At 40.3% G+C, this 17218-nt stretch overlaps 1 protein-coding gene across 1 annotated transcript in view; it reads right to left on the minus strand.

Annotated features, from left to right (window-relative positions):
- The window catches only part of FREM1 (FRAS1 related extracellular matrix 1), a 181547-nt gene that overhangs the window by 35116 nt on the left and 129213 nt on the right, over window positions 1-17218 (minus strand). The window contains 3 exon segments of the mRNA XM_045079647.1: window positions 1576-1720; window positions 2858-3059; window positions 8777-9191. Of these exon segments, the coding sequence (XP_044935582.1) occupies window positions 1576-1720; window positions 2858-3059; window positions 8777-9191 (762 nt within the window).

Genomic DNA, 17218 nt, shown 5'->3' on the forward strand with positions numbered 1-17218 from the left:
TTCAAAAGCAATGTCCTTTGTAACCATGAGGAACAAAAAGGGTTTGCAGTTGAAGCAATACCAATCTAGCATCACTGCTGGAGAAAAAAAAATCCTGTCAGCCATGCTATGTTCACCATGTGAAGGAGCAGCGGTCAGCATTAGGTCACGGACAAGTCTGGTCAATAGTCTCATTCTTTAGTTGAATTATTAAAAAACAAATGTAATCAATTTATTAATGATTTTGGAGCGGGATTTCTTTTTTTCATTTTCTTAACTGGAAGACACCCATCTGAAGTTGCAGGTAGGTAATATATTTTCTGTACAGATTTTAATGCCAACGAATCATTTCTCTTGCATAAGATCAGTTTAATGGGTGGTGGTCCTCCATTTTAGTTTTATAACCTCATGATTGGTATTTTAATATCAAAGCCCAGGTCTTCCTTATTCATGCCTATTTCCCCAGCATCCCCAGTACTGCAAATGGGGCATATAACAGCCACTCAATAAAAATCTGTGAAGGTTATTAATCTGGGCCAGGGGCTACTCTTTATCAGGGCAAGTGGAGGTGGGACTCTGGGAATGAATTTTGCAGAGGATACATTTTTCTAACAATGACTATAGAGACCTCTGCTGGCAATTGTTGGAACTACAATTCTGCCAGAAAAAGTAAAAATGGGGAGACCGGGGGTTAATTTGTTGTCTTCCTTTGGCCATATTCTGTCATAAAAGGCCCATAAAGAGGCTGTGCTTTCTCACAATGTGTAGATTTATGAGGTTGCAGCAAACACTGAATTTAGGGTAAATGAGCAACTTTTCTATGAGGGCACTGGAAAGTGTGTCAAATTTCGAAAGAAAAACACGGCATTAGGAGAATCGGACTCTGATGAAACTTTCTGTGATTATCTGATAACTGGTAAACTATTCAAGCCCTGCATTCAAGAGAATTTAGAACAGGGGCCCAGTCCGAAATATTAGGATGGTCTGTTCATCTTGTTCGTTGTGAGGATTGAATACCCTTGTGCATGTCATACAATGTCTGTTACCCAGTGTTTCCCTTTACGCTGCCTTCGTCTTACCTGTGATCAGTTTAACGTACAGAAGCAGTCACAAGTCATCATTTGGGAGGGTTTTTTGGTTTCTTTGGAGGGAAGAGATGTATTGTGGGCCTCTCCTGATTACCCCATTCTTTCTGCTGTAGGTATTTTCAAAGACGGGTTACTAACACAGTCCTAGAGTGACCTCTTGCTGCATGATTTGTCCCTGAGCCTGCAAGCTCAGTCGTGGGTGTGAGTGAACTACCAAGACAGAAACTGCTCTGTGTGCAAAAGTGCATGTATTTACATGAGTAACAGGAATGATCCAGCACTCTATACCTTAACTTTTTAATATTCCCATAGCATATAAGGCTACTGGCTTTCCCCTTATCTCCCAGTAGAAAGAAAATTCTTTCTCCAAAATGAATTCTACGAGGTTCTAAAATGACCTAACAATTTATCCTTGGATTTTGTTTTAAAATGAATATTTCACATTCACAATCAGATATATTCTGGACATTACTATGTATAGGACCGCTGAAGAAGCAAAATAATTTACATTTGAGGAGCAGCAGAGTTCCCCGTGGGGTCCATGATTTGAAATTCCACGATATCTGAATGCACTTCCAAAGACGGGCTTATGATGTAAAGAATGGTCTTACTGTTTAAGTCCTTTTGGAGAAATTTCTCATGGATAAATTCACCTATAAGAAAGCAATGAATGAATTTCATGGGAAATCAAGCAAAATATTAAATAAAAGCTGATAAATTATATGGCAATTTTATTTTAAGCAGAGCTTTACAAACAGTCAAAGTAGATATTTTTAAAGAAATTAACATTATTGCAAGTATCTTTAAAGTCATATGCAATAAGCTTAAATTCGGCTTTAAAATTTACTTTGGCTCAGAAATATTGTGCCTTAAAGAAAATATAAAAATAGAGGGAGAGTAGGAAGATCCAGTAATAAAATCTCTAATTCTGTGCCATCCTTTTTAGTGACATATTTTGATCATTGTCTTCATACAGCAGAAATAATTTGCAATCCAGAGAAACTATTATACCCCTCCCAATTTATTTATTTATTTATTTAGTTTAATGAACTGACATCATTTAGAATTCCTGCTAGAAAAAAAAAAATTAGTCACAAATATGAAATTGGTACTGACACTGTGTGTTCCTCTGACTATATTACCATCTGGCTGTTACAAAGAATTGTAAATAATAAACAGCTGCGTGACACCTGGGTGGCTCAAGCAGTTAAGTGTCTGCCTTCAGCTCAGGTCATGAGCCTGGGGTCCTGGGATCAAGTCCTACATCGGGCTCCTTGCTGAGTGGGGAGCCTGCTTCTCTGCCTGCTGCTCCCCCATGCTTGTGCTCTCTCTCTCTGACAAGTACATAAAATATTTTTTAAAAAGGCTACCAGGGATGCCTGGTGGCTCAGTGAGTTAAGCTTCTGCCTTCAGCTCAGGTCATGATCTCAGAGTCCTGGGATCGAGCCCCACATCGGGCTCTCTGCTCAGCAGGGAGCCTGCTTCCTACCTCTCTCTCTCTCTGCCTCTCTGCCTACTTGCGATTTCTCTGTCAAGTAAATAAATAAAATCTTCAAAAAAAAATAATAAACAGCTGCGCATCACTACTTGATTCTCCACTTGAGATGAATTTAGGACTGCTCAGCCTCAAACCCTCTTTAGCACCAATATTGATTTATAAACTGCCTCTATCAGTAAGCCCTGGGGAGTATTTACCAAATGGGCCTACACTTAATTAAATTACTCTCTAGCCTTGCCAGCTATGGGGTATTTTAAGATGAGCAATTACAAGGATTAAGGAAGGCAAGTACCTGTTGTTGTGTTCTCCAGATGTCCATGCTGGGGACCTCGTAAAATCTTAAAGATGATCAGATCGTCATCGGTGTCAGGGTCTGATGCCTTCAACACATGGGAAGTGAGGTAAATCCCATAACATCCATTTTTCAGGAGCCCCACTTGAGAAGGGGAATGCAAGTGTGTGATGTAGGGGGCTGTTTTGTCCAGCTGGTCAACCTAGATAGTCAATAATGATGTATAGTCTTATATAGAGGTTTCTCATCTCCAAACAACATAGGGTCTAAATGATGAAAGGTGATTATTTACAGGCATTTGTGTATTTATTTCACTGAGGATGAGAACCACGTAACTAAGCGAGTAGACTCAATTTGTGGAGATATTGAATGCATGGGCAATCACTCATGAGCTCGAGAAGTGCAAAGGCTCAGACCCCGCAAAGGGCCTCATTCAGGTGTGGTAGGAATCTCGGTCCATCTTGCAAAGGACTGTCGGAAGTTAGGGAAGGAGCAGGTTTGAATGATAAGCACAGTTGGCCACTCATACTAGACAACTGGTACGGGACCATGGTGCCTATTCCTCTTACTCCCATCCATTCAGGTCTTAACTTCATTTATCCCCAAATGATACTGTTGCAAATCTTGGTTCACCCTAGCTAAGGAAAGGGTAAGTGCCATGATAAGACTTGTATAGTCTGGTAGAAGATGATATAATAAACTATTATTCAGCTATTTTAATAACCAAGGTAGGAGGCACTGAAAATAAATAATTTCCACAACTGACTGTGAACTGGTAAAAAACCCAAACCAAAACCAAACCAGACCAAAACAAAACAGTAAGCTGTGGCAGAGGAGATGACTACAGTACCGTTTTTGTTCATCTGTATGTTCATACAGACATAGACAAAGTTCCGGGAGCGCTGACATAAACCTGTTTGGTTGCATGGAGTGGGGGAAAAAGGAGGTTCATTACGTATTTCTACGTGGAATTTTCTAACAATCAAATATGTTTTTTTCCTTGCAGGTTGGCAAGTTTCTTTTTTTACTACAAGAATAATCATACATCATGTTGGTAACTGTTTGGAAGAGCAGGCGTTTTTATCTTTTGCTGGTAGGGGTGCAAATTAGTGAAAATTTTCTGGAGAGAAATTTGGCATACGTATATATATATAACAAAAGTATATATACTCTGATCAAATCTTTCATTTTTTTGAGTATGTCCTGCAGAAATAATTAGATGTGTACACAAAATGTGTGTGGAGATTACATATATATATATGTATATACATATGCATATATATAAAAATATACACACATACACATCTATACATATATATGCTCACTAAATATAATTTATAATAGTAATTAACAAAACAAATCCATAAAACTACAAGTCCCACAGGGGATTTACAAACCATCTCTACCTGACACTGGGTCTTATTCAGCTTTTAAAAATTGTGTTTTCAAAAACGATCTAATGACATTAGGAAATTTTCATAACACAATGAAGGGTAGAAACAGGCAATATGCTTGATAGTATATATCATACCCTCCTACTTTTTTAATTGCACAGAATAAAAGAATGAAAGGCAGTCGCCAAAAGTAGTTATCTTTGTTTTGTTTTTTGCTTTTTCAAATTTTGTTTATTTGAGAGAGAGAGAGACAGGGAGAGAGAGCATGAGCGGGGGGGGGGGCAGAGGGAGAGAGAGAAGCAGACTCTGCTGAGCAGGGAGCCTGACTCGGGGCTCCATCCCAGGTCCCTGGGGATCATGACCTGAGCCAAGAGCACATTTTTAACCGACTGAGCCACCCAGTGCCCCAAAAGTAGTTATCTTTGAGTGGTATGACTGCTCTTGTCCCTTTCTGTAGCTTATGAATTGTTTACAATAAACAATTATTTTACAAAGAAAGCAACAACAATTTTTGAAAGTTACAGTCATTCTCCTCTCCTAAAAAGTGTTCACGACAACCTCGGAGCTGCGCAGTTGGCTGGGAGGCGGGGAGTCACGTAGTTATCATGGCCTTCTGTGGGAGAAGCCGCTTTACTCATGATGGCCAGGAGGCCAGTAGGAGGGATGGCGAATGGCAGGTGAGAAACATAAAAATACTCAGAGCCAGGAAAGAAACCCTCAATGTTAAAACCAGCTGAGTGCAGGAGTGGGTTTATGTTGCATTTTCCTTAAAAATAAAAGTGTTACAAAAGGAATAAATGGGGAGCCCCTGGATGGCTCAGTTGGTTGAGCAACTGCCTTTGGCTCAGGTCATGGTGCCAGAGTCCCAGGATTGAGTTCGGCATCCAGCTCCCTGCTCCGCTGGGAATCTGCTTCTCCCTCCGCCCCCTGCCCCTCTCTTGTTCTCCCTCTCATTCTCTTTCAAATAAATAAATAAAATCTTTTTCTAAAGATTTTATTTATTTTTTTAAATATATTTTTTAAAGATTTTATTTATGACAGAGAGAGAGAGTAAGAGAGGCAACACAGCCCAAGAGCTGGAGAGCGAGAAGCAGGTTTGGGGCTGAGCAGGGAGCCTGACCAGGGGCTCAATTCCAGGATGCTGGGATCATGACCTGAGCCGAAGGCAGATGCTTAATCGACTGAGCCACCCTGGTGCCCCAAATAAAATCTTAAAAAAAAAAAGAAAGAGAGAGAGAGAAAGGAATAAATGCCTGTTGTGATTTGTTTTTAAAATATTTTTAAAAAATATATTATTATATATATTTGAATTTCTTTATATTTAAATTTTTATATAAATATATAAATGTATTTTATATTTAAGTTTGCTTATATAGTAAATATATTACATATTAACTATTTAACATATGTAAAATATATTTTTAAAAATATTTAAAAAAATAAAAACTCTGGTTACATGGTCTCCTGTTGTGTCTTCGGCCACACTTGCCCCTAATCCCATTAAACTTCTTCAAAAACAGCTCTGGCTTAGTAAGTCGGAAGCATTTCAAAATATCGGAGTCCAAGCCACTTTTTTTTTTTTAAAGAAAAGAAGGCTACATCCTTTAGAACTTGTGCTGGATTCATCGACAATGATCTCAGACACAGGTAAACCATATAGAGGGCAGCGACACTGGTCCTTCCTCCCTTACCCCCAGCCCATCCCCATTTAGAGGAGTACAGGACTCAATGAAGCATGATGGTGGTGTCCTGGTCACACAGTCATGATTCCCTACAACATGGATGTCAGGTTGGGCATGTTTCAGCAAAATGCAGCTGTGTTTTAAACTTGTGAAGTCTGGTGGCTTTGCCTTTGGTTCCACTCAGGATGGGACCAAAAGAGTAGTACACCCACACTTGAGAGATTTATTTGGACCAACTTGTGACTCAGTGGTGGACATTATATTGTCTCACCAAAGAAGCTCTTGAAAGCAAGATATTGAGGGGCATCTGTCACTTAATTCCTAAACTGCCTGACCTCTCTGCTCTGAAAGACCAGAAAATTCAGGGGAGTTATGGGAGAAAGTTTGAGGCTGTCCCTGTCTACAATAATTTTATTTTATGGGGTGCCCGGGTGGCTCAGTGAGTTAAGCCTCTGTCTTCGGCGCAGGTCATGGTCTCAGGGTCCTGGGATCGAGCCCCACATCAGGCTCTCTGCTCCGTGGGGAGCCTGCTTCCCCCTCTTCTCTGCCTGCCTCTCTGCCTACTTGTGATCTCTCTCTCTCTCTGTCAAATAAATATATAAAATCTTTAAAAAATAATTTAATTTTATGACAAAAAATACCTTGTGCTTTGGATTAAAAAGAACTTTCACAACATATATCCAACATTCTCCAATCAGTAAATTCTGCAACTACCACGAGATCATTCTCTTACAATAGCTATGCTCTGTAAGATGAGTGTTGGTGTTGGAACAGGCCTGATTTAAGCTCTGATACTTCTTCTAAATTCTACTCCCTTTTCCTTCTCTACTCTGCAGGGTAGGAAGGAACTTTCCTGCCTGTACTTAGAATGTGTAACTCCTATAAATTTGCAGCATAGTAGACCAAGAAAAGTATTATTGGTTGGACAGTACAGTTACATTTCTGTACCTAGAGTGGACAGTCAGGAGTCAGGAAAAAGTATATTAATAGGTTGAAGAGTGGGATGAGACAAATAACAATTAAGACATATAATTAAAAAAACTTTTACAATATACAAAGTACTTCTTTCATACTGATGACATCAGTACCTTGTCTCTTCTCCCAGTGCATCATAATTTTATGACATTTTTCTGGACCTTCCTAGAGCCAAAGACTCATCCTGCATCTACTCTATGCTACCACGACTCCCCACCTTTCTACTCAGATCCCACTTTAGATAGAGACTGTGATAGTTCATTTTATGTGTCAACTTTGCTGGCTAGAATGCTCATTGTTTAGTCAAATAGCAGGCTAGGTGTTGCTGTGAAGGTATTTTTTAGTTGTGCTGAATATTCAGTCAGTTGACTCTGAGTAATGTAGATTACCCTGTGGGTGGGTCTCATCCAATCAGTTGAAGACTGATTAAGAACAAAGACTGAGGTCCCCTAGATAGGAAGCAATTTTGTCTCCCAACTGCCTTTGAGATTGAGACTTGCAACATCAATTCCTACTGGAATTTCCATCCTGCTGGCCTGCCTTGCAGATTTTGGACATGTCAGACTCTACAATCTATAATGGTGAGCCGATTCCTGAAAATAAATCTCTCTTTTTTTTCCCTTTCTCTTTCCCTATATACACCCCATGTGTGCTGTCCCCCTGAAAACAGCTGACCAAAACAGAGACTAAAGAGCAGGGAAAATTATGATTATTTCACATAATCAGAAGGTACTGGGACATGTAAATTTATCTCTTCTACAGTTGGCAGAAGTGTGTAGAACAGGATAAACTACATCCAAAGAAAGTGGAGTCAAGGGTGATGTATTTTGATTAAAAAAGGAAAAACACCTTATGCCCTCCCCGAATCATCCTAATAGTCAATACAACTGTGGCAGAGCAGTGCCAGAGGAAGGGCACAGAACTGGGGATCAGAAAGACCATGGGTCTTTATATGGTTTTGATCACATTATTGAGCTTGTGAACTCCTGAACACCTATTAAGTGCAGATAATAAAATTCCCCTCTACCTGAGAAGGAAATGAGCTTTATGTGAGGTGGGTCTGACCCACAGTTAATGCTCTGACACTCGTAGCTACTACAGTTGTTTTCCCATTATTATTTCATGTGTAATATTGATGCTGCCTTGTACTTTTCACGTGTCCAATCGAAAACCATTAAAAAGCCACCAGATGATGCGAACCAATAGGTATCGTCATAATACAACACTTAGATATTACAACAGTAGTTACAAGATATTGAATATCTACTGTATTTCAGGCAATATACTAGTGCCTGCCATATCTAATTTGATTTTATTCTCACCACAATGCTGGAAGGCATGGTTTTCAAAGGAGGAAAGGTTGAATCAGAAGAGTTAAAGGACTCCCTTAAGGTCATACAGCTAATAAATGACAAACCTAGTCAATAAATTCCAGCCTAGTCAAATCTGACTCCAAAGCCCATGTTTTCTGTTTCTTTCGGTCTCGTCATGAACTCTTGCAACTGTCTTGTCCATATGAATAAGCTTTGCATTAATATGTCCATATTAATATGCCTGGCATGCTGTAGACCCACCCCACAACACCTATTTGAATAAGAGAAGGAAGGTTGGGATGCCTGGGTGGCTCAGTTGGTTAAGCACCTGCCTTCGGCTCAGGTCATGATCTCAGAGTCCTGGGATTGAGCCCTGCATTGGGCTCTCTGCTCAGCGGGGAGTCTGCCTCTCTCTGCCTGCCACTCCTGCTTGTGCTCTCTCTCTGACAAATAAATAATAAAATCTTAAAAAAAAAAAAAGGAAGGAAGGAAGGAATGGAGGAAAGTTGTTTTCTCTACATCTGTGGCAATGACCAATGGGCTCATCATACTTGCCTGGATGGTGAATGAAACAGGTTCTTGGCCCACTGTTCCCTCCACCACAAAGCCTTGGTTTGTCCTATCTGTGGCCACAAAGGTAAAGCAGTCAGCCTGGGAGTCCCCTCCCAGGTGCCTGTAGGCCACATCCCTGCTGTCCACATCCTGCTGAGTGAAGTTATGTTGAAGCAGCACTGTCCCCCGCAGGTAAAGTTGGCCATGTTGCGGGAGCCGGGCCAGCACGAAGGTAAGGTTCTCTGCTGGAGTGTCAGGGTCAGTCAGCTGGAGGAGGTCAGGGGAGAGCAGGGCCATGGCCCCTTGAGCAAGTCTCAGCCCCCTATTCCTGGTCACCACAGGTAAGGCTCTATCCACAGTCTCCAGTATGATCTCAAAAACCTCGTGTTTGGTCTGCAGGCCATTGCTGATGATGAATCTGGCAAAGAGAGGCAAGGGCAGCCTTCAGCATGGAATCTTGTGGAATCTACTGGAATGAAATGATAATAATACACACCTTTTACTAAAAGACATGTTGTGCTGGGACTCAAATGAAAGCCCAAGGGCAGATCCTTCAGAAGGATATCGTTCTATCCTTTAAACCAGTCACGAAGTAACACACAAATTACCTACAACATTCTACACCCGAAAGTGTTTTTTCAACAATGTGGCATACTCATGTGATAGAACAGCCTCATTCTGTCAGTGGTATTTCTCAGGCTCGTCAACATTTAGTAGAATTCCTTGCCCCAAACAGGAATTTTTGGTAGATTTTTTGTAGAATTTAGTAGATCCCTTGCATGAGTTGGAAGAGTACATTCATTTTACATGTTTATAATTTTGCAATTGTATTTTCTTTGTAGACATTTAATGAGGTAAGCTTTTAAGACATAATTGGGGGCCAAATCAGTGACTAATTTTAGTAATTTCACTTTATTCCTGTTTTTTTGTGGTAAATTTATTATTTTTTTTCAAGATTTATTTATTTGTCAGAGAAAGAGAGAGAGAGCCCAACCAGGGGGAGTGGGAGAGGGAGAAGCAGGCTTCCTGCTGAGCAGGGAGCCTGATGTGGGGTTCCATCCCAGAACCCTGGGATCATGACCTGAGCTGAAGGCAGATGCTTAACTGACTGAGCCACCCAGGCATCCCTTTGTGGTAAATTTCTTAAGAGCAGATCATATTACTCAGCCATATAATCCTGCCTAACTCATCTCCCCTCCCCGGGCCTCATTTTTACCCTTTTAGAAAGTAAAAGATTAGACCAGATGATTGCAAAGGATCATCTAACTTTAAAACATCATATGATGCTCTAATCCCTCAAATTTTTCTTGTGCTTCTTTATTTGCCCCTTACAATATATATGGGAGTTACACCAGACAAGGATTACTTACCTAATTTAAAGAAAAAATATATATCAGAAAGGTACAGATGTAGTGGGAGATCATAAGGCAGATAGGAGACAAAGCTGGGAATGGAACTAGGATTCCGGATCCCACACCTCCTGCTCTTAAAGGGTTTTTAATACAGGCCAGTTTAACAAACCACAAAGACAGACTTGTGGTACCTGAGCACCACCACAGAATGCTAGAGAGAAAGTTCAAACGATATCAACTCAAGGTATATAAAATCTCTCACACGCCCCTGGATTTGTGATACCATAATGTGCTTTTGATTTCATTGATCGCTAAATCAGTCCACCCACCGCTGCCAAGGGCAACAGGAAAACCAATCAAAATGATCTTTAGAACGTGTCCATGTGTGTATTTGACTTGAAGGGCAACTGAGAGTATGGGATCTCCAAGAAGTTAGCCAATCACTGCTCTCAGTGGAGTTGATGAATTCACCATAGACCAAAGAGGTGTACTTCGAAATAATCCTGGAGTTCTATCTGTTAGTTTTTCTCCATGTACTGTGGTTGCTAGAAATACTCATGGAGACACTCTTATATTCCACAGATGTAAAAAAAAAAAAATGTTTTAGTAGAATATAACCTGGAGTTACTTAAGAATTTTCTTTGGATTTTTTTTTTTTTTTAACTAGAGAAGATACGAGGTTTATATTTATTTTGCTAATCTGACAAATTTGACTGACAAGTTCTTTATTCTTTGTAAAATGTGTCTTGTCCTTCAGGGTTAAAGGATTGATCGCTTTGCCTTTGTACAGGAGACAACCTGAAACCAGGTTGTAGGAGCACAAACAGTCAACCAGCCTGCCTGAGGCAGAGGGCTCAGAGAAGGGAGCAGCTGGACAGAAAGGAAAGGAACAGGAGTTTGGCCGAGCACAGATTTTACTTTGAAGGCTAAGCTAAAATGTTTGAGCTTTCTAATTATCTAGTTGATAAGACTGCCTACAAGGAAAATACCATGTCATACAAAGAAAAACCAATCTATTCCTTTCTGCTAAGTGAACGCACTAAGTGGAATTTTACAAATAAAGCAAATTTTTGACATTTCACACAACTTGACTTGTAAAGAATTTAACCTGTTTTTCTTTTTTCTCTCCATAGCATTATTTTTACAGTCTGGATAAAGATTCTAGCTTTAGAACTGCACACTGAGCAAAATCACAGTTTCCTTAAAACAAAACAATCAGCTGTTCTTTTGTAAAACTAAATGTTTACTAAGTCGGTTCTAAGCAAATAGGACAATTTTATTGCTGTATCATGAGTGTTTACAAAATTAGTTATTTTTGAAAAAGCAAAAGGAAACACACCCAGAAAAATATCTGTGTGTTCTTCATCTTTGTACTTATTAGTCCCTTTGGCAATTTCAAATGTCAAGTGTTATGCATTTTTAAGATGAAAATCATGATCTAAAAAAAAAAAAAAGAAGAAGAAAAAAGAAAATGATTTCTTAGGGAGAGCTTTTCGTGGAATTATGCTTTTATTCCGTTGTTTTCCTGTTACTTTTTTAGCCCTCCTTCGCTGGAGCCCATCATCTAACCCAAAGGAAAAAAATAAAAAGGAGACGAGGCATTCTCTCAGTGTCTCCAGTTTCTCTTTTCTCCACTTCACCCCTCCAGAAACATGCTTCACGCCTCCCATTCAAATAAAGTGGCTCTCTACTCCTTATCAGACTATCAGATCCCTATCTCACAATGTGCTATTGTGGAAAGTTTTTAAATCAGCTGTTTATAGTTTAGCACAAATTTAAGCCAAAGGACATGCATTTTTTTTTTTAAAGATTTCATTTATTTATTTGACAGAGAGAGATCACAAGTAGGCAGAGGGGGTGCGGGAAGCAGGCTCCCTGCTGACTTGATCCCAGGACCCTGAGATCATGACCTGAGCGGGAGGCAGCGGCTTAATCCACTGAGCCACCCAGGCGCCCCAAGGACATGCATTTTTAGCATTAGTATTAATCAGAGAAATTAAGGAATGTGTACCCCATTAAAAGCATGTCAAATATGGGTGGAGAAAAAAGGGAAAGGAGGGGTGAGATGGATCAGAGGTAAGGAGTGTCAAGGGGGCTTGAGTGAGTCACGGGGGCGCATTCTGACTTTCCCCAATGGAAACTGAGTTCTGAAAACACCTCGAAGCTCGGCCTCAGGATGGCCGTAATTATCTACCAATGCATGACCTGCGTGAGGACACTGAAGCTGTCTTCAGATTCAGGCTGTCCGTCTCAGACTCCTCCCTGCCTGATGATGGGGAGCTGACCACGTCGGAAATCGGCAGCCTGCCATCAGACAGATGGCACTGAGGGCAAGGGAAGCCAGGGACCATACAGGAGTAAGAAATATGTTTACTGAGGCCAGTGTTCCCAGCTGGGACACCGAGGCAGCTGTCTGTGCTGACCAAAAGCTAATAAACCAGTGGTGAAAAGGATGAAATTTCTAAACGTGACCAGATCAAACACCTCCTTCCACTTTCACGAGTAACAATGGAAACTAGTCCTATTATCGGTGGGAGACAGGGTGAACGGTCATGGTTGCCTTCCCAGTCAAAACAAGCCTAGCAGAACATGGGCACCAAGGTCAGTGCGTCCGCCAAGGTTGACCAGATGATCCTCCAAATGCTCTCCCCCACCGCCCCTGAAGAAGCCTTCCAGATCAATTTTCAAGTTTTGAAACAACAGTGCCATTGCGACGATGGCGTCCATTCCAAGGTTAAGAAGCTGGTGGTATCAAGGGGGCAGCTTCTTCTGTGGATCCATTTTTGTTTCATTTCCCCCAGTTAGCCTCCCTGAAAAGAGACACCACCAGGATTGACCACTGTCCTCATGAAATTGGGGGAATGGCTCTCAGATTCGTCTGGGGTGCCTGCCTGGTCTGATTTCACCATTATGGTGGTGCATTCAGGCTTTCTGCGTTTCCTGGCAAGAGAATTGGCTGAAGAATCTGCCATCTGTCATGGCATTTAAAAGATAAAAATGGAATCATAAATAGAGCCAGTTCCTCAGGAAAAAAAAAAAAAAGTCCAGCCAGCATGTCAAAATGGAGGACATTAGCATGTTCTTTTAGTCCCCGGCTGCCAGCCGCTGAAGTCAGCTTGCTAATCACTTGGTGTCATCTGTCCTCGAATGTGCTGCCAAATCCTTCTTCAAGGCCGGCAGCACCAAACAATGCAGGAGAAATTTATGATTCACAAAATATTTTTGCAGAAGGTAAAATCTGACCATTAAGCTCCCCCGTTTAATTAATGCTGCCATATCTTACATTAAAAAGAGAAAGGGGAAAACATTCTCTGCCACAGAATTTATCTCTCCTACCCAGCCAAATTCCTTGCCAGATTTAACAGCAAGCGACATAAATTGAGGTGATTAGACTGGTTGCATCTATTTAATTTTTAAAAGCACCACGATTGCACACTTTCATTAAGACCGGCGCTCAGCTTTGGGTTAGATCCACCTGACAAACAACACGGCAGCCCACGAGTGGGAGAGTGAAATGACAAGATTAAAACATGGGTCTGGGGCAGATGTTAGGCTCCTCCACTATAAATATGTCAGACTTCTGGCCAAACATCAGAATGACACATTGAGGTTTCTTCCCACAGGTGCATTTTCTCCATGAATTCTTGGTACAATAGAAAAAAGTCTCTTAAAAATGAGATCTTCTCCACAGTTTGGCTGATACTCAGTGACATCAATGTAGATGACTTTCTGTGCCTCTTGGTTTTCTCATGCATGAAATGGGACCAAATCATCTCTCTCAAGGTAGTGGCGTAGGGCTTAAGGAAAATGATCGACAAAAAAAGTCTAGCACACTGCCTGACACATCACAGGTATTCAAGCAATACTAGCTTTCCTCTGCGTAAATGAAGGGATTGGACTAAATCAGTGTCTTTTCACCCCTGTTTCCTAAATTCAAACAACATCTTCATAATTTTTGCCATATTCTTCTACCACCTATACTCTTATTACTATTTTGCTTTAGATCAACTCACTCTTGTAGTTAAACAAATGTATTTAAGAGAAAATCTTTTAACTAGAAAAGCTGAAAATATTTACTACTAAAAACTTAATCCCATAAATACTGCAGAAATAAATGCAAGAAAACGATGTTTTTAATTCTTGCTAGGTATTGTGGTCCAATGGCTTGGAACCCAAGGACAGTATTGTCTGCTAAAAAGGAAAGCAGTTAATATTGAAGAGCTGTTGAAACCAAAGGAGCCCCAGCCTGAGATTTCTTTCTTGAAACAATAAGGAGGGAGTAGTTTCTTACTCTGGATTCCCTGTCACTTATTGCATTCTCCCTGTACCAACCCAGGTCATTTTGCATCTTTGTGTAACTATTAGCCCAAATTACTCACTCTGAGAAACAGAGCCACAGGCTTTCTGCTAAAAGAAAATCTTGCCCAGGAGCCCAGCGTACAAAACAAACTAAAAACAATAAAAACAAAACAAAACATAAAAACAACAATTAAACCTAAAAAAACCCCGAAAGCTTTATCAGTAAACTGGGATGAGGGTCCCAGAGCCTCACCAATTCAATTCCTTCATGTTCTGTTTCCGGGAGGCCCCAAGATGGCTTTTGTAAATCCTCAAAGCTCCATAGAATGTTCTTGGAACAATGGACTGGACCAGACCAGTGATTGCTAGTCCTGACTGCTTCAGAATCTTCTGGAGAGCTTTGAAAAATACAGATTTCTGGCCCAAGACTGGATTTAGCAGAGTCATCTCTCTGGAGTGAGAGTCAAGAATGTATTTTTATCAATCTTCCCAGTAAATCTCTTCAAGATCTAAATATTTAAAAAATTTTGGGGGCACCTGGGTGGCTCAGTCAGTTAAGCATCCGACTGTTGGTTTCGGCTCACGTCATGATCTCAGGGTCGTGGGGTCAAGCCCACCATCGGGCTCTGCACTGGGCATGGAGCCTTGTTAAGATTCTCTCTCTCCCTGTCCCTCTGCCCCTCCCCCTCTAAAACGATAATAAATAAATAAAATTTAAAATTCCTAGAATAAATGATTTCTAAAATGTCATCTTGTATGACTTTCTATGGATGTGGATTAGGAAATTTTTAGAGTATCTTCAATCCTCACATACAGAAATTTTGTAATTCATTCTCTACTCCTCAACACCACCTGATTAATATCTAAGCTTGATTTCCGAACATCTATATTTATTCATTGGCGAGGTCACTGTTTTCTCCAAATGGTTATTAACGTTTTCCACAGACTCTTCCATGGGCACTGACCAGGGAAAGTGGGAATGGACAGGAGTAAGCAGTTCCAGAAATGGGTGTAAAATTAAAAGCCCTAAATCTGATATACATTGATTAAGCCAAGAAGCACCCAACCTCCATAAGTAACAAGGGAAGAAAGAACAATCATCACTCTTCTTTGTAATTTCTTTCCTCCAAGATTAATCTTGGTACTGTAAACACTGTCAGAAAAAGGGGGCCAAGGAAAGAACATAATAAACAATGATAAGAACAAGAGTATTAATAATAATAGTAGTAATAAGAGCAGCTAATACTTATTTCATTCTTCTTATGTGCCACATATTTTTCTAAGTACTTTACATGCATAAACCCATTTATATCTCCCATCACCCCTGCAAAACAAGTCCTATAAACATCATTTCCTTTCACAAAGAGGACACAAGAGCACAGGAGGAAGTGTGATTTGACCACAGAGTGGTAAGTAATGAAGGTGGTAACTGACCCCAAGACTGTGTCTACACAGTCTACACACAGTGGTAGAGAGTGTAATGTCTACAACTCTACCCCTTCTAGAGTGAAAGAACCAGCATGAAAAGGAATCCCCACATCTGACATTTTAGTTAATGCTTAGCAACACTCAAACATTAAATTATTATTTGGATATTGATCAACCAAATGATTATCTACTTATTAAGGACATGTTGTCAAGAGAAAAAAAGAGAAAATACAAGTTCAAATTTCCCCCAATTTTTTAACAGTTAATTATCTTAGCCATCTTTCCAAGTCGTAATTCCAAGAAGGCATGCAAAATCATCTTTACTGACATTTAAACAATGTCTCTCATAGCAAACATACAGAATTTAGAGAGAGAAAATATATGATAGTGATAAGTGCTACATTTACATTAATTTATAGTGCTCTTTTGAAGATTGTATTTTTAAAAGTTTGTTTTTTTTTTTTTTTTTAAGGAAACTCTACAGCCATTGTGGGGCTCAAACTCACAACCCTGAGATCAAGAGTTGCATGTTTTATTGACTGAGTAAGCCAGGCACCATACTGGAAGCTGTATTCTGACATAGTGAAAACTGTACTGGGGGTCATAAGCTCTTCAAGTATGGCAAATTAACCAATGGTCTCAGGGCCTCCATGTTAATTGGTAAAACTCAAGACTGCATAGGTACAATGATTCCCCCAAAGGCTAGTCTAATCAAGATTTCTAGGTTCATTTTTTATTTGTTGACACAGACAGAGAGAGAAAGAGAGAGAGTGAGTGCCTGGGTGGGCTATGTGGGGAGAGGCAGGTGTGGGTGACATGGAGGGGCAGAAGGAGAGAGAGAATCTTAAGCAGGCTCCATGCCCAGTGTGGAGCCCAATTCAAGGCTAGATCTCAGGAAGCTAAGATCATGACCTGAGCCAAAATCAGAGTTGGATGGTCAACCAACTTAGCCTCTCAGGTACTTCAAGATTTCTAGAGTTTCATCCCAGCCTTGGAGATCTGGATTTCTATCAAGGACCTTGAGACCAGGCAGCTCTGGGGACTGCTAAGTGATTGCTCCTCTAGAGTTTGTCTTCCTTCTAATCTTGTGACTAGAAATAGATTTCAGTATTTTAAATGAATGTGGACTTTCATTAATGTTGTATCTTTGTCTTTTCACCAGATTGTAATTCATCCCAATGATTTATTTGTTATAGAATTCTTAAATAGGTATACAGCCCCCAGTTATAACATTGTTTCTATGGGGACACTTGATAACAATATGATTTATGATATAGATCCTGCAACACATCATATCAAAAAGCCATGTCTGCTTGTGCTAAATGTTTACCACTAAATGCCTTTCCTCAGATAGAAAAAGATACCC

Source organism: Mustela putorius, unplaced genomic scaffold (assembly GCF_011764305.1).
Source record: "Mustela putorius furo isolate JIRA1106 unplaced genomic scaffold, ASM1176430v1.1 tig00000421_pilon_pilon_pilon, whole genome shotgun sequence".
NCBI lineage: Eukaryota > Metazoa > Chordata > Mammalia > Carnivora > Mustelidae > Mustela > Mustela putorius.